The sequence below is a fragment of the Schistocerca nitens genome, chromosome 11, assembly GCF_023898315.1.
Source record: "Schistocerca nitens isolate TAMUIC-IGC-003100 chromosome 11, iqSchNite1.1, whole genome shotgun sequence".
In the NCBI taxonomy this organism is placed as follows: domain Eukaryota; kingdom Metazoa; phylum Arthropoda; class Insecta; order Orthoptera; family Acrididae; genus Schistocerca; species Schistocerca nitens.
In genome coordinates this window covers 108,627,437-108,651,408 of record NC_064624.1, presented here as the reverse complement: position 1 = coordinate 108,651,408, position 23,972 = coordinate 108,627,437, and the positions used below count along the sequence as shown (strand labels likewise).

The 23,972-nt window shown below is 41.6% G+C and overlaps 1 protein-coding gene across 1 annotated transcript in view; it reads right to left on the bottom strand.

Moving 5' to 3' along the window:
• LOC126213578 (E3 ubiquitin-protein ligase MIB2) overlaps positions 1–23,972 on the bottom strand; it is a 233,694-nt gene that overhangs the window by 127,171 nt on the left and 82,551 nt on the right. The window contains exons 7-8 of the mRNA XM_049941425.1: positions 9,542–9,757; positions 1,047–1,221 (exon numbers count right to left, since the gene is read on the bottom strand). Coding sequence (XP_049797382.1) covers positions 1,047–1,221; positions 9,542–9,757 — 391 coding nt within the window. The remainder of the gene's footprint in view (positions 1–1,046; positions 1,222–9,541; positions 9,758–23,972) is intronic.

Here is a 23,972-nt window from a genome sequence, read left to right as displayed (position 1 = left end):
CGGGATTGGAAAAACCCACATCCTTTCGTCTTTCCCTCTCCTTCCCTCTTTCCTGATGAGGCAACAGTTTGTTGCGAAAGCTTGAATTTTGTGTGTGTGTTTGTTTGTGTGTCTATCGACCTGCCAGCGCTTTCGTTCGGTAAGTCACATCATCTTTGTTTTTAGATATATAAGAAAATATTTCGTTACATTAAAAAAAATTTTAAAGTTAAATTTATTAAAACTGGTATTTCCCTTCTCGGTTTGATATACAGAAATATTTGTTAGGCGATGGAAGTTACTATGGAAATATCTCCACAAGAATGCAAAGGGCACAACTAACAAAAACTTTGGACTTCAGCTACCAGAATTGCTTTTTGATCAGAAATAGATTTGGAAAAGACCACACTTATACGGCCTTAATTAGCATGAAAAGCTCAGAAGGCATTGCACTTCCTGAACAACAAAATTTGATTAAATAAAAACAAAACAAAAAAATCTCTGCAGGCCGCACAGTCTATGTGAGCGAAATCGTGGGTGCTAAGCTAGTACATCTATAACTGAGGTGGTATGGTGGGCATTTATTAGAATATGGTCAATATGATTGACTATTCCACTGATAGACTTCCATGTACCCCAATGTCCCCTGGGGATGGGGGCTCTTTTGTTGAAGTCACATCCTCCTCCAGACAACAAGAGTACATCGTCCGACATCTGTGTCGACAGTACTGTTACAGCTTTTTAACGATAGATGACAGCTAGTAAAGTGACAGCCTTCAGCACCTTCCACAGCGCTACAGGTCAAAAAAGTGCAGTATTTTTGTGTCACATTTTAGTTTGATTTCACACTTACAGTGTATAAAGTTAAGCTCTACCACTGTATGTCATAATTCACAACAAGAAATCAGTTAGTGAGTAAACAAATAGATCCACAATGCAGGTCCCGTACAAACTTTACCTCCCGAGGCACCCCACATCGGCTCACTGACCTCACTCGATATTTGCACACGATCTCTCGGTACTCGCGAGTGCTAGATACGCGCACTCCCGACGTGCAGAGTACTCACTGGCGTGGTCCTGCCTGTCGGCACTCCGGCCTCCCATCGTGTTGCTGAGCTCGCTGTCGACGGCAGTCACCAGCGTGACGGACTGCGGGTTCAGAGTCCACGTCTCGCTGTCGACGCAGACTCGCAGGTCCCCGTCTCCGTACACGCGCGTCACCTGCCCCAGCTTCCCCAGCGCCTGATGACAGCAGACGTTTACGTAATTGCCTAATGCAGCTTATGTAACATCTGAAACGGCTACTGACCACTAAATTCCACATCAACACACATACTCTGCAAACAACTGTGAAGTGTATCACAAAGGGTCTCAGCACAGTACCGCACGTTAGGACTTCTTCCTGTTTCGACTGTGTACGAATTGCAGGCAGATTCTATAAATGCCAATGTCCCTGTAGGAGCAAAACTTAAGAATCTAAAGATTATCTCTACAATCTTGTACATCTACACGCATATTCCACAAGCCACATGGCAGAGGGTAACTCGAACCACTACAAGTCATTTCCTTTCCTGTTCCACTCGCAGATACCGTATTTACTCGAATCTAAGCCGCACTCGAATCTAAGCCGCACCTGAAAAATGAGACTCGAAATCAAGGAAAAAAATTTTTCCCGAATCTAAGCCGCACCTGAAATTTGAGACTCGAAATTCGAGGGGAGAGAAAAGTCTTAGACCGCACCTCCAAATTGAAACAAAGTTGGTCCGTTGTAAGATGAGACACAATTTAGGTCGAATGGGTGAAGTTACAGCTATAGTAATTTGGTTCGAGTCGTAAGCTTAACAGTTAAGCTTTACCAAGTAGTCATTGCTATGTGTCAGGTGCTCCGTCTGTATTTATACGGGTACCCTTCCTTTTTCACGTGCTTCGTCTGGTTTGAATCGATTGCTTATTTTGCTTTTACCAGATAAGTGCCGTTCCCTTTGTTGTAGGTGTTTACGTCACTCTAAGCTGAAAATGCATTATTGTACTCAGTCGTGCACTGTTTGTCACATTCTGATAATGAGTGCTTACGATCTGTCGCCGCTCGCGGCACGGCTTGCTTTTGTGCGTGCTACTGCGGCTTACAGTAAAAAAAAGAGAGGAATTGTCTCCTAAGCCAAACAATGGCAAGAGACTGCTATTTGTTGTTACTTACACTGCTGCTTTCTTTGATAATGATCAACAAGAGCAAAATAATAGACTGCGTATGATAGAAGATGTTCTTAACAAGAGTTTAGCGAAAATTTTTCTCCGATTGAAAATCTTTGCAGATGCCTCTTTAGTACATTACATTCTGCACAGAAATTAGTCATCTTAGATTTAAAAATCTAGTCAGATGCCGTGCTTCATTTCTGACTGTATCACTATTCAGCATAAGAATAATAGGGATATAAACATGACATGATATGATATTTATATTCTTCCGCATTTGCTGTTGTCTCACTCTGGTTTCGTAGTTTATTAGGGATACAGGATTTAAATGAGATAGCAGCAAACACAAAAGTATACATGGCATAATGTTTACATTCTTCTACCTTTTCTTTTAATTTATTTACTGACGCAGAGGTTTTGGCGCCAGTATTTATCTTTGTGCCTGCAAAACAAGCCTGTATAGCGCTACATATATTCAATGGCAGAAGTTAGTTGTGGCGGCACCTACCAACATTTTTTAGAACTTCCGCTTACTTTGCACTCGATTCTAATCTGCAGACGGTTTTTTGGATTACAAAAACCAGAAAAAAGTGCGGCTTAGATTTGAGTAAATACGGTAGAAAGGGGGGAAAAACGACTGTCTATATGCCTCTGTATTAGTCCTAATTTCTCTTATCTTGTCTTCGTGGTCCTTACGAGAAAAATACGTTCGCAGCATTGGAACCTTTCTGCAGTCAGCTTAAAATACCGGTTTCTCTACATTTTCTCAACATTGTTCCTCAAAAAGAATGTCCTTTTCCTTTAGGGGATTCCAATTTGAGTTACCAAAGCATCTCTGTAATAGCTGCATGTTGATCGAATCTTCTGGTAAAACATCTAGCAGCCCGTCTCTGAACTGCTTCGCTGTCTTCCTTTAATCTGATCTGGTGTGGATCTCAAACACACTAGCAGTACTTGAGAATGGGTTGCACTTGTGTTCTACATGATGTCTTCTTTATAGATGAACCACACTACCCTAAGATTCTCCCAGTAAACCAAGTCAGTCGTTCGCCATCCCTACTACGATCGTACCTGCTCATTCCATTTCATACTGCTTTGCAGCAATGCACGTCAGATATTCCATTGATGGGACTGCGTCAAACAGCGCACTACTAATGCTGTATTTGAAAATCACTTACTTCTTATTCTCTATACTTTGTGAAGAGGATCTTGAGGATATTTGGGATACACCCTCAAGTGTTACCAGTTCACATTTTTCAGTGTCCATGACGTTCTGCTATAAGTAAAACAAACCTGTAGCCATTTGTACCACTTTCTTTTGATAAGTTCAATATCCCTTGTTAATCCTGTTGTTGTTGTGGTCTTCAGTCCTGAGACTGGTTTGATGCAGCTCTCCATGCTACTCTGTCCTGTGCAAGCTTCTTCATCTCCCAGTACCTACTGCAACCTACATCCTTCTGAATCTGCTTAGTGTATTCATCTCTTGGTCTCCCTCTACGATTTTTACCCTCCATGCTGCCCTCCAATGCTAAATTTGTGATCCCTTGATGCCTCAAAACATGTCCTACCAACCGATCCCTTCTTCTAGTCAAGCTGTGCCACAAACTCCTCTTCTCCCCAATTCTATTCTATACCTCCTCATTAGTTATGTGATCTACCCATCTAATCTTCAGTATTCTTCTGTAGCACCACATTTCGAAAGCTTCTATTCTCTTCTTGTTAATCCTATTTTATATTATTACCACATACTTGAGCAATATTCTAAGACTGGACAAATAAGTGAATTGTGTCTCCTATGCTGTCTGATTGCATTTTCCCAATAATCTACCAATGAACTGAAGACCAACAACTATTTTACCCACAGCTTAGCCTCTGTTAAAATTACATCCTGAATCATCACAAAATCTTACACCAAAGTTTTTGATCAAGTCAACAGATTACAGTTGTGACTATGTTGTAATCACAGGACACTATTCCTCTGTATTTTGTGATATGACTGGACATTTGAGACAGTGCAGAGTACTTATTAAACTCTGCTACATAAGAGGAATCCCACAAAAAATGAACGATCGTAGGATGCTGAAATGTTGTGACAACATTTGTAAGGACATGCAGAAGAGAGATAATGGATAAATTATCCGTGAAAAAAAAAGAAGAAGATTAATTTCTACATGACAGAGTAACATTTTTTAACTGTGTACCACGTTTACACCCCAGATTACAACTTTGCTCAATGTGACGACCACCAGCATCCGTGACAGCCTGGAAGTTTGTACGGCTACCATTTCACAACTGTTTGCTTTTCAAGTGGTGGACCACAGAACGTTCAGTTATCACGACACAGCCCGTGCACTGCTTGAAGATCACGCATCGCATCCAGCAGTCTCAGCCATAGCGAGCGACGGTAACTTCTCGAACAATTTGTGGCGCAATTCACTGTCGGTCTATCCCGGGAACAAATGCCAAATCGCCAGTTACTTTCAACTTTCCAGTCACGTTCTTCAACCGTGGTGCGGAAAGAGGACCTCTCTGTATCCTTTAATGCATCAATACTTATAAGGACCGGCAGCACTGGTGCTGTTGTTTGGATAAAACATTTTTATAAGTACAGCGTTGCTCACCTTGTCCAGAACCGTGCTGACTGTCTGCAACTGCAATGCATACGGCTGCTCGTGTTTCGACACAACGGCGCCGTACCCAGTACTGGCACCTATAAGCAAGCTGTGATACTAACAACGCAACTCCTGCAATGCAAAGACTGAACATCATTCCTGTAAAGTTGGGTACCCATACAGTAAATATTTTTCCATCTACACTCATTCAAGTAGTGAAAGATGAAGTATAACCACCCTGTAAAGCCTTATCTACCAGGTTGTCTGCATACTTGACGGTGTTGATGAGACATCCTCCTACTTTGAAGTTTCCACATACTTTCAGCACTTCTCTCGCCAGCATTTCTCCGTACAGGTTGAAGAGACTTGGTGACGGACAACATCCTTGTCTCACTCCCCTTCCTATTTCCACACTGTTCGTTTCTCCGTAGTTCAGTCGTACCTTTACCCTTTGTCCCAGGTACGAGTTCCTTATACGTCTCCGATCTCTCCAGTTGGTACTATATTTGTTAATTAAAATTTCCATTTACAAATATTTAAAAGGGTGATTTTGCTATATGGGGACAAACTGGAGGGAACAATCCCTGAGAGCATACAAGAAGAAAAGTCATCTGGGCATATGGCCCGAAATTTGTTTCTAGCAACAAATTAATATGTACACTAACTCGAACGTCATGTTTTTTAATCAGAAAATTACAAAAAGCCAGTCTGTTGGTTGTGTTTGAAGTATTCGCCCCTTTCTTTAATTAGTCAAGTATTAAATTTTGTGGGATGATTTGTGTAACAAAATATAAACTGAACAGGCCTGCAGCATCTTCAGCATTCAATTGCACAAACCAAAACAATAAAACAACAAATATTTCATATCATGAATAGCTGTTTTAGTATAACAAATATTTTCAAGCATCAATGACTGTACTGGAATTGGAATTATGAATAAGATAAATGCAGGAAAGTAATTTGGTTTTCATTAATCAAAAATTTCCTTTAAAAGAAGAGGAACTATGAAAGAAATGGGTCGTAAATATGAAACAAGACAATCGGTTTACAACTACAGCTAGTTACCTCTGCTCAACTCATTTCGAAGAGAAATGTACATATCAATCAAATGACCACAGGAACCTTTCATCCACGGAAATACCAACCATCTTTACTTTTTCAATATACTACAAATAAAGCATAAAATCTTATGACCACTACACAGAGAGCAGGTTTTTGACAATTTGCAAGATAATGCTATTAATGAGACATCAGTAACTCGCAGTAAGTCTACAATTCAATTTTACTCCATGTTCTTACTTTACAGATATCAATAATTTCTCTTTTATGGTGTAAAATTATTATTCTACTTTTATTGTGGAATGTCATTCTTTACGTACCTAGTATAATGACCACAGTTCCTGTCCTTAAATCACAAAATGCTGAAAGTACAATATGACAGAGTAAAAGAAAAGAAAGTGCTACTGAAGAAGCATATTGAGCAACTTAATAGTAAACACTAAACAAGAACAGTACAGTTAGAAACTTTAGTTGCTAGTTTGAAAAAATAAATACATAAATAAAAAGTTTAAAAAATAAAAGAAATAAAAAGAATGTGTAATTCGGTTTCTAAAATGATAAGCAGCAAAAATGTAATGGATCTGTTGGAGTGGCTTTTGAAACTTCAAGCTAGTGGTAAAGTATCACAATATTTTCAGCAAATAAGGAAATTTGTTCTGACCTCACACTTTTATTGTGCTAAAGCACATACTACTTACAGAAATTTGTGGAATTACCTCACCCAAGAACCCTTTGCTGCAACTGTAGAGACGTTTCTTACTTATAAACAGTGAGCATCACTTCACAGCAACTGAATTTGGGGAGGAAACCCATTACGTGAAATTTATAAAACTGCTTGTGAAGCATCTTGCAGAATAAAACAGTCACATAAATCTAAATCTTCTAAGCAGAGGGGTAAAGTCGTAAGAGAACTATGTACTGGTAGCAATCATATTTTATTTAAAAGGGGGAATGTCAACGAAAAATTGTAAAAATTATACCCCCATGAAATGACCCTAAAAATGTGTGCCGATAAATTATTTTAGTGTCTTGTGAGTCATTATTACTATTACCATTATTACTGGAATATTATCAGAGAAGGCAGAAAACGTATGGCAGAAGACAAAAATAGAGTAAAAATTGATCAGTAAATGGTGCCGTATGTGTCAGAATATGTAAATGAAAACACCTGTCATGCGCATGACCCACTGAATTTGGTATGAACACGCTCGGTACACAGCTTTTCCTCCTTTTGTGTCTGCGACGTTCGCCATGACTGTTTCAATGTAGGATTGCGCACTATGCTTGTAAAGCTGTTATTACAAGAATGATGACCATGCAGACATTTCTCTACAGAAGTTCCACACAGAAGGATTTTAAAAAAGGTGTCGGTCCAATGACTACTGTGGGTCTGGAGAAAATGATTTGGAAATTCGAAAAGACGGGTTCTTTTGGTGCACAACTCGGTAGAGGGAGGAAACAAATTGATTCGATGTCATTGGAAGACAAACTGATTCGATGTCATTGGAAGCAGTGGTCACAGCAATGCAGGAGGAGGCGAGTGGTGGCGTGCTAACGTATAGTGCACGGACAATTGGCCAAACATTGGACATACCCGTGAGCACAGTGCGTAAAATCCTACGAAACATCCTTCTTTGCTGTCCATTCAAAATTACCCATGTGCACAAGTTGCTTCCTGTTGACCTGCCAGCAAGAGAGACATCTGCTTTAGAAGTTCTAGCTATCACAGAAGTGGACAATGAATGGCCTCGAAAGATTTTGTGGACAGACAAAGCCCACTTCCATCTGTGGTTTTTGGCCTCAGGACAATTAAAAACCTATGTGATGGATTCTTTTTATGCAGTTTTTGGCCTCAGGACAATTAAAAACAGATTTTTCCATCCAATGTAATATGACCCTGTTGTGGTGGATGGGCTTATGTAACTAACAGTATCACACCTGTACACCCATGCACACTGAGTAGTACAATTTCTTTAACGTCAGACACACACCTTCGGCATTATTGTACGATTCATTTGTCATTTGTAGTCGGCCACTACGAAATTATGATGTTTACAGCACCATCCATTGCTACACTTTGTAACTATTTATTTTGCTTCTGCCACAATTTTCCCCCTTCTCTGATAATATTTTGTTGCAATTTGATGTCATTCTGCCAAGTGATGTTATTTCTACAACGGTTTGAAAGTTTAACTTTAATTATAATCACCCTGTATATGATCATCTATTCAAACTGACGACCTCGGGTAAGATCAGTTTGGATTCCGTAGAAATATTGGAACACGTGAGGCAATACTGACCCTACGACTTATCTCTTAGAAAATAGATTAAGGAAAGGCAAACCTACGTTTCTAGCATTTCTAGACTTAGAGAAAGCTTTTGACAATGTTGACTGGCATACTCTCTTTCAAATTCTGGAGGTGGCACGGGAAAAATACAGGGAGCGAAAGGCTATTTACAATTTGTACAGAAACCATATGGCAGTTATAAGAGTCGAGGGGCATGAAAGGGAAGCAGTGGCTGGGAAAGGAGTGAGACAGGGTTGTAGCCTCTCCCCGATGTTATTCAATCTGTATATTGAGCAAACAGTGAAGGAAACAAAAGAAAAATTCGAAGTAGGTATTAAAATTCATGGAGGAGAAGTAAAAACTTTGAGGTTCGCCGATGACATTCTAATTCTGTCAGAGACAGCAAAGGACTTGGAAGAGCAGTTGAACGGAATGGGAAGTGTCTTGAAAGGAGGATATAAGATGAACATCAACAAAAGCAAAATGAGGATAATGGAATGTAGTAGAATTAAGTCGGGTGATGCTGAGGGAATCAGATTAGGAAATGACACACTTAAATTAGTAAAGGAGTTTTGTTATTTGGGGAGCAAAATAACTGATGATGGTCGAAGTAGAGAGGATATAAAATGTAGACTGGCAATGGCAAGGAGAGCGTTTCTGAAGAAGAGAAATTTGTTAACATCGAGTACAGATTTAAGTGTCAGGAAGTTGTTTCTGAAAGTATTTGTATGGAGTGTAGCCATGTATGGAAGTGAAACATGGACGATAAATAGTTTGCACAAGAAGAGAATAGAAGCTTTCGATATGTGGTGCTACAGAAGAATGCTGAAGATTAGATGGGTAGATCACATAACTAATGAGGAAGTATTGAATAGGATTGGGGAGAAGGGATCGGTTTGTAGGACACCTTCTGAGGCATCAAGGGATCACAAATTTAGTATTGGAGGGCAGCGTGGAGGGTAAAAATCGTAGAGCGAGACCAAGAGATGAATACACTAAGCAGATTCAGAAGGATATAGGTTGCAGTAGGTACTGGGAGATGAAGAAGCTTGCACAGGATAGAGTAGCATGGAGAGCTGCATCAAACCAGTCTCAGGACTGAAGACCACAACAACATTCAAACTGACAGATAATTTAGGTGTGGGTTTAATTCCTTGATGAATGGCACAGGGTACAAGAAAGAAAGAGCTCTACAAGTGGAAAGGATGTGGTTTTGAGACAGTTGAGTCGATAAGGTTCCAGGTTCGAGTCCTGTTCCAGCACATAGTTTTAATTTCTCACAAAATTACACCCAGCAGTCAAATGAAAGGCACAAAACCCATTCTCAAAACACAAGATATGAACAACTGGAGAGTCTCCCACCTGAGCACAAGACGACTGCACGCGGCAGCAGAATACGACGGTACTCACCGGTCGCATCGCCTCACTCCATTCCCCGTGGCCCTTCTGGTACTCGCGCACCAGTGCCAAGTCGTCCTTCACGCGCACCGTGTCTCCCACGGCGAACGTATTAACCTTGGTGAGTGCCGCCGGGTGCAGTGTCCAGCGGTTGTTGCAGCCCTCGTAGCGCACGCGAATGTCCCCGCGCTCCGTCACCCGGTGCACAGTCCCGACTGTACCGATGTACTGCGTAAGGAAAAAAGCGGGAAACTACCGTGACACTCATCTTCGCATAGCAATGGCTGTAGCAGTTGGTTCAGATAATTATTTGAAAATAATAACAGTAGTCATAAAGATAACACTAAGAAATAGTAACCTGCACTATTAACCACTTACCCTTATTCTTGCACAGGAACGAGCAAAGCGTGCAGCCATAAAAATGCAAGGACCGTTCTAAAAGTAAAGTACATTTGTTCCTCCCAACACTTTCAAATCCAGATAATGAAGAAAAACTTACTGTACAATATTTTTTGGCACCTCAGCTATTTTTTACACAATAACTATTCGAATTTAAACATTAGTCACAGCTATCAACAATGTTTCCTACTCCTTCAGCATAGTTGACTGCCACCAAGTTGTCAAACCAGTCAGTAACATCCACTTTCGCTTTGTTGCCATTTCCATACTGCTTTCCACCCACAAAAATTGTTCAATTTGGGAACAAGAAGGTAATCGCTTGGGACCGAGTCTGGGCTATAATGTGGATGTTCAAAACTTTGCCACTAAAACTGCCAAACCAAACCCTTTGTCAATGCAGCAGAGTGCAGGCGAACAATATCGTGAAGAAACACAATGCCTCCGTACAACAAATGACATCGTTTGTTTTCAATGGTGTGGCGTAGCTGGGGAAGGATTGGACAGCAGGCCACTGCAATTACGGTCTGTCCTCTAGGCATGACGTCAGTGAGCAAGACGTCATTCTAATCCCGGAACACAGTGCCTGTAAAATTTTTGGTGTTCATAATTTGTTTGTTTTTGTTGGGGTTCATGAAATACGCCATTTCATTGACTGGCACTCTGTTTCAGGACTTCTACAAGGGTGGTTTGAAAAGTTCTCGGAATTGAGAAACATATATATATACCAAACGGGAAAGCACTAGTAGACAGACACAATAAAAAACACACAAACAAATTTCAAGCTTTCGCAACCCAAGGTTGCTTCGTTAGGAAAGAGGGAAGGAGAGGGAAATACGAAAGGATATGGGTTTTAAGGGAGAGGGTAAGGAGTCATTCCAATCCCGGGAGTGGAAAGACTTACCCTAGAGGGAAAAAAGGACAGGTACACACACACACACACACACACACACACACACACACACACACACACACACACACACACACACACACACACACACACACATCCATCTGCACACATCCAGACACAGGCAGACATGTGTAAATTTGTGTGTGTGTGTGTGTGTGTGTGTGTGTGTGTGTGTGTGTGTGTGTGTGTGTGTGTACCTGTCCTTTTTTTCCCTCTAGGGTAAGTCTTTCCACTCCCGGGATTGGAATGACTCCTTACCCTCTCCCTTAAAACCCACATCGTTTCGTCTTTCCCTCTTTCCTGACGAAGCAACCTTGGGTTGCGAAAGCTTGAAATTTGTGTGTGTGTTTGTGTGTTTTTTTATTGTATCTACCTACCAGCACTTTCCCGTTTGGTAAGTCACAACATCTTTGTTTTTTATATACATTTTTCCCATGTGTAATGCTTCCCTCTATTATATATATCACTGAAACGTTTTTTTATTTTTCAATGTAGTCACCTTGTAGATTAATGCACTTCCTCGTACGATGTTCCAGTGCCTCGATTCCATCTCAAAAATGAGTTTCCTCCAGGCCTGCAAAATAGTTGTCAACTCCAGCTATCAATTTTTCGTACGAAGTGAGTCTTCGTCCACCAAGAAAAATTTTCAGTTTTGGGAAGAGATGGAAGTCTGACGGAGCCCTATCAGGTGAATAAGGCGGGTGTGGCAACAATTCATACCTTAGTTCATATAATTTTGCCATTGCAACAGCACGTGTGCAGCCGTGCATTGTCTTAAGGGAAGATGACTTTCTTCCTTGCTAATCCTGGCCGTTATTCGCATATCTTTTGTTGCAATTCATCCAGAAGGTTTGCATAGTATTCTCCAGTAATTGTTTGCCCAGTGGGAAGATAATCTACAAACAGAATCCCCTTTGCATCCCAGAACACTGATGCCAAGACCTTTCCTGCCAAAGGAATTGACTTTGCTTTCTTTGGTGGCGGAGAATCAGCATTTTTCCACTGCTTTGGCAGTTCTTTTGTCTCTGGGGTATAGTAGTGTACCCATGTTTCATCTGTGGTCACAAAATGGCACAAAAAATCTTTTTCGTTTCTCCTAAAACAGGCCAAACATTGCTCCAATATGTCCATTCTCACGTGTTTTTGATCTAGCGTCAAGAGTCGCCGCACCCATCTTGCAGATAATTTTTTCCATTTCTAATTATTACGATAAAATGTGATATACCCTTTCAGATGACATCTGGCAGGCACGAGTAATTTCACGCACTTTCAATCGGCGGTCCTCCGTGACCATTTTGTGCACTTTCGCAATGAGTTATCCAGTAGTGACACATATCTGCCTTTCAATGCGTGGATCACCACCTAAGCTTTCCCGACCAAATTTAAATTCATCTGTCCACTTGGCAACAGTTGAATATGAAGGAGCTGAGTCCCACAGTGTATTCTGGAAATTGGCACGAATGTCATTTTGTCCTTGGCTTTCATACCTTTCTTTACGAAGTACTTAATCACTACTCGAATCTGCATTTTTTTCCATCTTTGCAAATCACTACGTGGCAACAACAGAGCCACATCACTGCCGCGGCTCTCTTCCAACAGAACTGATGTGGCACATGTTTATAGGCAACAGTCCAATGAATATCATGTCAACAACTCGTTGGACTAGCACTGGCCTCTCGTGGCAATTCCGAGAACTTTTCAAACCACCCTCGTATGAAAAATCCAGGTCTCATCACCAGTAAAAATGTAGCTCAAAAACTCTTCAGCATCCCTATCATACCAAGTGACAAAAATTGGTGCAGTTCCCTTGTGTGTTCAATCGTCAACTGTAGCGAAATCCACATTTTTCTATATTCCAAAGCTCCACTAATAACTGGATCCGACAGCAATAAATAGACCTGACCTCTTTGAGGAAATTCACATCGAAACTGGTATCAGTGATCATGATACGGTAGGGGCAACAATGATAAAACAAGCAGAAAGATATACAGGGCGTTACAAAAAGGTACGGCCAAACTTTCAGGAAACATTCCTCACCCACAAAGAAAGAAAATATGTTATGTGGACATGTGTCCGGAAACGCTTACTTTCCATGTTAGAGCTCATTTTATTACTTCTCTTCAAATCACATTATCCGTGGAATGGAAACACACAGAAACAGAACGTACCAGTGTGACTTCAAACACTTTGTTACAGGAAATGTTCAAAATGTCCTCCGTTAGCGAGGATACGTGCATCCACACTCCGTCGCACGGAATCCCTGATGCGCTGATGCAGCCCTGGAGAACGGCGTATTGTATCACGGCCGTCCACAATACGAGCACGAAGAGTCTCTACATTTGGTACCGGGGTCGCGTAGACGAGAGCTTTCAAATGCCCCCATAAATGAAAGTCGAGAGGGTTGAGGTCAGGAGAGCGTGGGGGCCACGGAATTGGTCCGCCTCTACCAATCCATCGGTCACCGAATCTGTTGTTGAGAAGCGTACGAACACTTCGACTGAAATGTGCAGGAGCTCCATTGTGCATGAACCACATGTTGTGTCGTACTTGTAAAGGCACATGTACCAGCAGCACAGGTAGAGTATCCCGTATGAAATCATGGCGGTGAATCGAAGAAGTACAGTACATACTGACGAAACTAAAATGAGCTCTAACATGGAAATTAGGCGTTTCCGGACACATGTCCACATAACATCTTTTCTTTATTTGTGTGTGAGTAATGTTTCCTGAAAGTTTAGGCGTACCTTTTTGTAACACCCTGTATATGTTCCGTAAACTTGATAAAAAAATCAGTAGTGTCATATCTCAATGAGGAACCTGGCTGAAGTTTAAAACAACGGTTGACCATGCAATGCATTCGTATGTGCCCAGTAGAATAGTTCATAATGGGGGGGGGGAACCTCCACAGTATACAGCCACTTTCAAGAAACTTCTAAAAAAAAAAAAACACCCAGAAACTACTGCATATTGGAAAATGTGAATCAGTTCAAGTACCTGGGGAGTTTTATCAAAAAGTATGCCCAAACGAAATCCGAGCAAGAATCGTCATGGCCAAAGCAGCTTTCAACAAGAAGAGGACTCTGCTGACCAGCAAGTTGAGTTTGGCATTGAGGAAAAAACTGATAAAAGTGCTACATTTGGAGCATTGCACTGTATGGAGCAGAGACATGGACCATGAGAAAGAAGGAGAAAAAATACTTAGAGAGCTTTGAAATGTGGTGCTAGAGGAGAATGGAAAACATCAAGTGGACAGATCACATAAAAAATGACAATGTACTGTGAAGAGTAGGAGAGAAGAGAAGTATTCTGGGTACAATTCTTCAGAGAAAGGCCAACTGGATTGGACATGTACTTAGACACGAGGGACTCATACGTGATGTCATCGAAGGGAAACTCAGAGGAAACGCACAATGAGGAAGATGAAGAATTCAACATCTGGACGACATGAAAGATGGAAGGAGATAAAACAGACTTAAGGAAAAAGCTGAAGGCAGGGAACAGTGGAATCAGAAATTCTCCATACTACATAATAATAATAATAATAATAATAATAATAATAATAGGTGTCAAACACAGCATAGGACTAGAGATAGGGGGATGCTGAATGAAACACATTTGGTGTCAAGAGAGCAAAGTGTGAAGCCTTTAGTGTCTACCGTAGCAGACTACTGTCAAATGCTCTTCCACAAAACCCAAAGAAATTTTTGTAGTATGTGAAGGCTGTTCATGGCACCAAAATTGGTGTCCAGTCCCTAGTGAATGAGATAGGAACTAAAATTGAGGGTAGGAAAGAAAAAGCTGAAAAAGGTTTACTTTTCTTGAACATACTGGCAGTCCATATGTTCCTAGCAAACAATACAGGATTATAGTTTGTTTCAACTTCCTCTAGTGAATCTTTTCTATTTGGTTTCTAATTCATAAATACATTCAGCACTTTGATGCCTGTATCAAAAACATGAGCAGAAGCACAAGATTTACGAGGGTTGTCCACAAAGAAAGTTCCGTTTCTATTTCTATCTGTGGCAGCACTACGATCGCAGTTCTGAGCACGGCAGTTACTCTGACTCGAGGAGAAGACGTGTACACAATTTTCAGATCGCTGATGCTCCTTTATAATGTCAGCTGTAATTGAAAATGCCGTCACGTGTGAAATCGGATCTGTTATTTGTTTTTTAAATGCAAAGAAATTTAAACCAAAAGAAATTCATTGTCAAATTTGTGAGGTTTACAGATAAAATGCTATGAGTGATTCAACGGGTAGAAAATGGCTCCGACTGTTCAAGAATGAAGTGGACACTCGTCTGTGGTTACTGACGAATTGGTTCGCACAATTGAAGAGACGATAAGCACAACCGTAAGTTTACACTTAGTGCCCTTGCTATGGAAGTTCCACAAATATCATGATCACTAATTCATGAAACTGTTACTGAAATTTTGGAAACTTTGCTCACATTGGGTACCCTAAATTCTTACTGAACAATACAAAAAATAACGGATGGGCAGTGTCAGTTTTTGACATGCTACAATGAAGAAGGCGATGGTTTACCTTCTTGGATAGTCACGGGGGATGAAACTTGGGTATCGTATGACACCCCTGAAACAAAACGGCAATCAATGGGAAGGAGGCACACTTCATCCCACATGAAGGTTAAGCATAAGCAAATCTTGCTTGACACCTCGAAAAGTCATGTGCACCATTTTTTTTGGGACAGAAAAGGCATTTTGCTGATTGATTCCCTACCATGAGACCAAACAATCAACGCACACAGTTACTGCGAGACCATTAATACATTGCGCTGCACAGTACAGAACAAGCGCGAGGATTACTGCCAAAAGGTGTTGTTTCTTCCCCACAATAATGCCCGACCTCACACGGCGAATGTGACCAAACAACGCTTACGGGAATTTCACTGGGACGCGTCTGTACAACCTGGACCTCACGCCTAGCGACTTCCATCTCGTCTTACACCTAATCTTTGTCGTTGGTGGTCAACACTTTAACAATGAAGATGAGCTGAAAGAACATGTTACCACACGGTTGAATACACAGGTGGCAACCTTCTATGAAGAAGGCATACAACAACTTGTGCCAACGCTATGACAACTGCCTACAAAATTTCGGAGGCTGTGTAGAAAAGTAGTTTAACAGTTTTAGATTTTTGTACAATAAATATTTTTTTCTGTATCTGTATATGTCTGTTTTATACAACCAAATGGAACTTACTTTGTGGACATACCTCATATTACAAGACCTGGACATTTGTTACATGTTCATCTACAGTGCCACAGTGTAAACGAGATACATATATAACATCAAATCATAAAGTTCTAATTTTATTTAACAAAAAATGTAAAGTACTGTTTACCATTTTGCAGACAGACAATGTTTGCTGATTACGTAAGATGGCGGACCCAATGAGAGAACTGCATTTGATAATTGTCATTGTGTTGTTGCTTGTATGTAGATATGTGACAATACAATAAAACAGGCCTTTCTAGGATGGAATATAATACAACAGTATGTGGAGTTAAAATTTAGCTCTCTATGTATTTAACTAAAAACATACATCATACACTACCTGGTAACATCTTCCCACAAATGAAAATCACTGCTCTTCTTTTATGAAAAAAAGTATGCCAACAATTCCCATGTAGTTCACATATTTATACTAAGAGTACCACATGTGCAATAGTTAGAAATCTCTTTTTAATAGAATATCAGCAGAGGCACTACTGTAGCTCTCATTGAACATTGGCAACTTTCCATCCATTCAGATTATGAAGAAGTTAGCCATTTCATTCAATAACACAACTAACGGCAACACTACACACGCCATGATTATTGTTACGTTGGCTACACCCAAAGAAAGTTAACGTCTGCTGAGTGGTCAGCTCGACAGAATGTCAATCCTAAGGGCTCAGGTTCAATTCCCGGCTCGGTTGGAGGAGATTTCCTCTGCTCAGGGGCTTGGTGTTGGGTTGTCCTAATCATCATCATTTCATCCCCACTGACGCCGAGTCGCCGAAGTGATGTCAAATCGAAAGCCTTGTACCCTGCGAACAGTCTGCCCGACGGGAGGCCCTAATCACACGACATTTTAAGAAAGTTAACTGTGTAATATCTGTAAACACTACTTTTTGTGAAAGCCAGGCATCATTTTATGTCAATTATGTAAGTCCTTCCTTCCCCCCCCCCCCCCCAGCTCTCCTGCCCCCCTTCCATGAGTGTTTATAAAAGTGATTTTAAATGGTGAGGAATTTACAATTACGACAACAGAAAAGCCATTGCAAATTAACAATGTTTACAAAAAAAAAAATTTGAACGGACAGATAATAAAGACTGTAAACAGTGGAGAAAAGTTGATTCTGAGAACATAAAAAGCAGTGTTACACTGTTTATTGTCACAATTGGTTTCAGCTCCTATGTCATTATGAATGATGATTTCTTTAGACTGAGCACAAAGACATACAACAAGTATCTTAAAACAAGGGAGTAGCAGCTGAATTCAGTGTAATTGCAAATAATGTCACCAGATGACATGACTCCTTGTAATGTTTAACTTGTGTATTTCAAAACACAACCGTATGCAATATACATGTTGCAATTTCACATATGTTCAGGAAATGCAGGTGGAATTTCCCTTAGGGAAATAGCGGAAAGCTCGGGGAAGAAGGCCAGTGTTCACTCTGTCTGCTTGCCGGGGGGTCTCATCCGAGATGTGGAGGAGGCCCTGCCGGCAGCGATAGAGAGCACTGGGTGCACCCCACTGCAAATTGTTGCTCATGTCGGCACCAATGACTCCTGCCGTCTGGGTTCAGAGGTCATCCTCAGTTCATACAGGCAGTTGGCAGAGTTGGTGAAGGCGGAAAGCCTCGCTCGTGGGATGGAATCTGAGCTAACTATTTGTAGTGTCATTCCCAGAAGCGATCGCGGTTCTCTGGTTTGGAGCTGAGCGGAAGGCTTAAACCAGAAGCTCAGACAATTCTGCGGAGATCTAGAGTGCAAATTTCTCGACCTCTGCTATTGGGTGGAGAAATGTAGGGTCCCCCTGAATAGGTCTACATGCAGGAAGCCACTACAAGGGTAGCGGAGTACGTGTGGAGAGCAAATGTGAGTTTTTTATGTTAGAGAATTCCCTCCCTAGGCCCGACAAAATGCCTCCTGAGACGCGACAAGTAGGCAAAACGCAACAGGGAATGACAATATTAATGTGGTAATTGTAAACTGCAGGAGCATCTATAGAAAGGTCCCAGAACTGCTCTCATTACTGTACAGACAGAAAGTTGGCTGAAACCAGATGTAAACAATAATGAAATTCTAAACTCGGAATGGAATGTATACCACAGAGACAGGCTGGACAGTGAAGGGGGAGGCGTGTTTATAGTGATAAAAAGTATCTAAGGAAATTGATGGAGATCCAAAATGTGAAATAATTTGGGTGAAGGTCATAGTTAAAGCAGGCTCAAAGATGGTAACTGGATGTCTCTATAGCCCCCCTGGCTCAGCAGCTGTTGTGGCAGAACACCTGAAGGAAAATTTGGAAAATATTTCAAGTCGATTTCCCAACCATGTTATAGTTCTGGGTGGAGATATTAATTTGACGGATATAGACTAGGAGACTCAAAAGTTCATAACGGGTGGCAGGGACAAAGACTCTAGTGAAATTTTTTTAAAGTGCACGCGCAATTGCGCACACACACACGCACGCGCGTACACACACACACACGCACGCGCACACACACGCGCACACGCGCACACGCACACGCGCACGCGCACACACGCGCATGCGCACACACGCGCCACCGTCCCCGCGCCCACGCACACTCGCCCACACACATGCGCCCGCCCGCCCGCCCGCCCCCCCCCCCCCCCCCCCCACACACACACACACACACGGGCCCCCCCACACACACACACAAATAGCCATCTGCCACCTGTCCCCTCTTTCTACACCCACAACTAGCCAACAGATGGCTCCCCACTCTCATGAGCTGCTAGACACTTCCCCCAATCCCATCCCTCTCTCCATCACCCACCTCACCCCACTCCACCCTGCACCCCGCCTTACCACAGTACACTCACCGTGGGCCAGCAAAGAGCTGGTGGTAGAATGGGCACAACATAGGAAAACAGGTGTGTGTGTGTGTGTGTGTGTGTGTGTGTGTGTGTGTGTGTGTGTGTGTGACAGAGAGAGAGAGAGAGAGAGAGAGAGAGAGAGAGAGAGAGAGAGAGACAGATATCGTATGTTTGTCTACAGCCTGAGAAAGGAATTTCATTCTATAATCTAGCAGAGAAATTTGTTAATGTCGAGTAAAAATTTAAGTATTAGAAAGTCTTTTCTGAAAGTATTGGTATGGAGTGTAGCCATGTATGAAGTGAAACATGGACGATAACTAGTTTACACAAGAAGAGAATAGAAGCTTTTGAAATGTTGTGCTACAGAAGAATGCTGAAGATTAGATGGGTAGATCACGTAACTAATGAGGAGGTACGATACATGGTGGTCCATTGATAGTAACCGGGCCAAATATCTCATGAAATAAGCGTAAAATGAGAAAACTACAAAGAATGAAACTTGTCTAGCATGAAGGGGGAAACCAGATGGCGCTATGGTAGGCCCGCTAGATGGTGCTGCCATAGGTCAAACGGATATCAACTGCGTTTTTTTAAAAATAGGAACCCCGTTTTTTATTACATATTTGTTTAGTATGTAAAGAAATATGAATATTTTAGTTGGACCACTTTTTTCACTTTGTGATAAATTGCGCTGTAATAGTCACAAATGTATAAGTATGAGGTATCACGTAACATTCCGCCAGTGCGGACGGTATTTGCTTCTTGATACATTACCCGTGTTAAAATGGACTGTTTACCAATTGCGGAAAAGGTCGATATTGTGTTGATGTACGGCTATTGTGATTAAAATGCCCAACGGGCGTGTGTTATGTATGTTGCTCGGTATCCTGGACGACATCATCCAAGTGTCCGGACCATTCGCTGGATAGTTACATAATTTAAGGAAACAGGAAGTGTTCAGCCACATGTGAAACGTCAACCACGACCTGCAACAAATGACAATGCCCAAGTAGGTGTTTTAGCTGCTGTCGTGGCTAGTCCGCACATCAGTAGCAGACAAATTGCGCCAGAATCGGGAATCTCGAATACGTCGGTGTTAAGAATGCTACATCAACATCGATTGCACCCGTACCATATTTCTATGTACCAGGAATTGCATGGTGATGACTTTGAACTTTGTGTACAGTTCTGCCACTGGGCACAAGAGAAATTACAGGACTATGACGGATTTTTTGCACGCGTTCTACTTAGCGACAAAGTGTCATTCACCATCAGCGGTAAAGTAAACCGGCATAATATGTACTATTGCGCAACGGAATATCCACGATGGCTGCGACAAGTGGAACATCAGCGGCCTTGGCAGGTTAATGTATGGTGCGGCATTATGGGAGGAAGGACAACTGGCCCCATTTTATAGATGGCAGTCTAAATGGTGCAATGCATGCCGATTTCGTACATAATGTTCTACCGATGTTACTACAAGATGTTTCATAGCATGACAGAATGGCGATGTACTTCCAACATGATGGCTATCCGGCACATAGCTCTCATACGGTTGAAGTGGTATTGAATAGCATATTTCATGACAGGTGGATTGGTCGTCGAAGCACCATACCATGGCCTGCACATTCACCGGATCAGACGTCCCTGGATTTCTTTCTGTGGGGAAAGTTGAAGGATATTTGCTATCGTGATCCACCGACAACGCCCGACAACATGCGTCAGCGCATTTTCAATGCATGTGCGAACATTACGGAAGGCGAATTACTCGATGTTTAGAGGAATGACGTTACACGTATTGCCAAATGCATTGAGGTTGACAGACATCATTTTGAGCATTTATTGCATAAAGGTGGTATTTACAGGTAATCACACTGTAACAGCATGCATTCTTAGAAATGATAGGTTCACAAAGGTACATGTATCACACCTACATTCTGTATTTTAATTTTAAAAACCTAACTGTCACCAATTGTTCGTCTAAAATTGTGAGCCATATGTTTGTGACTATTACGGCGCCATCTATCACAAAGCGAAAAAAGTGGTCCAACTAAAACATTCATATTTCTTTACGTACTGCACAAATATGTAATAAAAATGGGGGTTCCTATTAAAAAAACGCAGTTGATATCCATTTGACATATGGCAGCACCATCTAGCAGGCCAACCATAGCGCCATCTGGTTTCTCCCTTCAAGCTAGACGAGTTTCATTCTTTGTAGTTTATTCGTTTGACGCTTATTTCGTGAGATATTTGGCCTGGTCACAATCAATGGACCACCCTGTATAGAATAGGTGACAAGAGGAATTTGTGGCACAACTTGACTAGATGAAGGGATCAGTTGATAGGACATGTTCTGAGGCATTGAGGGATCACCAGTTTTGTATTTGAGAGCAGTGTAGAGGGTAAAAATTGTAGAGGGAGTCCAAGAGATGAATACACTAAACAGATTCAGAAGGATGTAGGTTGCAGTAGGTACTTGGGGATGAAGAAGCCTGTACAGGATAGAGTAGCATGGAGAGCTGCATCAAAACAGTCTCAGGACTGAAGACGACTACCATAACAACAACAACAACAACAACAACAACAACAACCTAGCAGAGCAAAGCTCTGTCTGTTTGTTCGTGTATCTTTTGACAGCACAGCGCTTCTGTGTTTTGGTGAGTAATTTATTTTTTATTTATTTATTTACATGTCAAGTTCCGTAGGACCAAATTGAGGAGCAAATCTCCAAGTTCATGGAGCGTGTCAGTACATGAACTTACAACATAAAAGTAATAGCAGATAAAAATAAATGTTCATGAACCTGAAAGAAAATCCGTCCATAAGTTTAAGCAAACGCTATCAGCAATGCAATGAGAATCAGCTTAATTTTTCAAGGAGCTCCTCGACAGAATAGAAGGAGTGACCCATGAGGAAACTCTTCAGTTTCAATTTGAAAGCGCATGGATTACTGCTAAGATTTTTGAATTCGAGTGGCAGCTTATTGAAAATGGATGCAGCAGTATACTGCACACCTTTTTGCACAAGAATTAAGGAAGTCCGATCCAAATGGAGGTTTGATTTCTGCTGAGTATTAACCGAGTCAAAGCTGCTTATTGTTGGAAATAAACTAATATTGGTAACAAGAAACGACAATAAGGAATATACATATTGAGAGGCCAATGTCAAAATACCCAGACTCGTGAACAGAGGTCGACAAGAGGTTCGTGAACTCACACCACTTATTGCCCAAACCGCCCATTTCTGAGCCAAAAATATCCTTCTAGAATGGGAAGAGTTACCCCAAAACATAATACCATACGACATAAGTGAATGAAAATAAGCAAAGTAGACTAATTTACGTGTGGAAGTATCATCACTTTCGATACCGTTCGAATAGTGAAAATGGCAGAATTAAGTCTTTGAACAAGATCCTGAATGTGGGCTTTCCACGACAGCTTACTATCTATCTGAACACCTAGGAATTTGAACTGTTCAGTTTCACTAATCATATGCCTGTTCTGTGAGATTAAAACGCCAGGTTTTGTTGAATTGTGTGTTAGAAACTGTAAAAACTGAGTCTTACTGTGATTTAATGTTAGTTTGTTTTCTACAAGCCATGAACTGAGGTCATGTACTGCACTACTCGTGTGAAACAGTAAATATGTAACTTCAAAGTGCTGTGTGTCTATGATTTATGGTTGAATTAGTTCTCTTCCAGATGTGTTTGTGAAGGATGATATTCACATTTGTTTACCTGTACAGTATAAAACTGGAACTGGCCATCAACAATGTGGATTATTTTTTAGTAATCAGTCTCTTGACTGGTTTGACTCAGCCTGCCCAATTACGAGGGCAGTTCAGAAAGTAACCTCCGATCGGTCACAGTGCGGGTTGTGGGGGGAATAGCGACGCCATCTGTGCGTTCACGCACTCAACAGGTCAGTCGGCATCAAGCCGTGGTCGAGTGAACGTCGTACCTGCGCTAGTTTAGTTTTTGTGGCAGTTTGAAATGTGTGCTGCAATAGAAAACCCCGCCAAATGTGAAGTGCGTGCTGTCATAAGGTTTTTTACAGCCAAAGGATATTCTGCAGCAGCTATTCATCGTGAGCTTTGTGCCGTGTACGGACCGAGAGTTATGAGTGAAGGAGTTGTCCGTGAATGGGTACGTTTATTTAAAAGTGGACGAGAAAACGTTCGTGATGAAGAGAGGAGTGGTAGACCATCATTGGTGACTGACGAACTCGTTCAGACAGTTGATGCAAAAGTTCGTGAAAATCGATGTTTCTCAATGTCGGAGTTGTCTACTGGTTTTCCACGGATTTCTAAGACTCTCTTGTACGAGATAGTGACAGCAAGATTGGGTTACCGTAAGTTCTGTGCACGATGGGTGCCCAAAATTCTTACCGACCACCACAAAACTCAAAGAATGGCCTCTGCATTAGACTTTCTGTCACATTATGAGGACGAAGGAGAACCATTGTTAAACAGAATCGTGACCGGTGACGAAACCTGGATTAAGTACGTGAACCCTGAGACAAAAGAACAATCAAAGATGTGGGCACATTCAAATTCGCCTACCAAACCGAGAAAAGCCTCGCAAGATTTTTCTGCCAGAAAACTGATGGCAACGGTGTTTTGGGATGCCAAAGGGGTGTTGTTGGTTGAATTCATGGAACGTGGTACGACCATTAATCAAGACGTGTACTGTGAAACAATAAAAAAGTTACGACGGGCTATACAGAACAAACGCCGTGGTATGCTGACTTCCGGTATCGTTTTTTTGCACGATAACGCCCGTCCTCACTCTGCTTGCAGAACAACGGCCCTTCTTGAGTCCTTCAAGTGGGACGTTATCAACCATCCACCTTACAGCCCAGACCTGGCGCCAAGTGATTATCACCTCTTCATGCATTTGAAGAAATGGCTCGGGTCACAGCGGTTTGATGACGACGAAGAGCTCAAAGATGCGGTCACAGGCTGGCTCCACGCACAAGCGGGTGATTTTTATGCAGAAGGAATTTCAAAGCTTGTGAAGAGATACGATAAGTGCCTCAATCGCTATGGAGACTATGTAG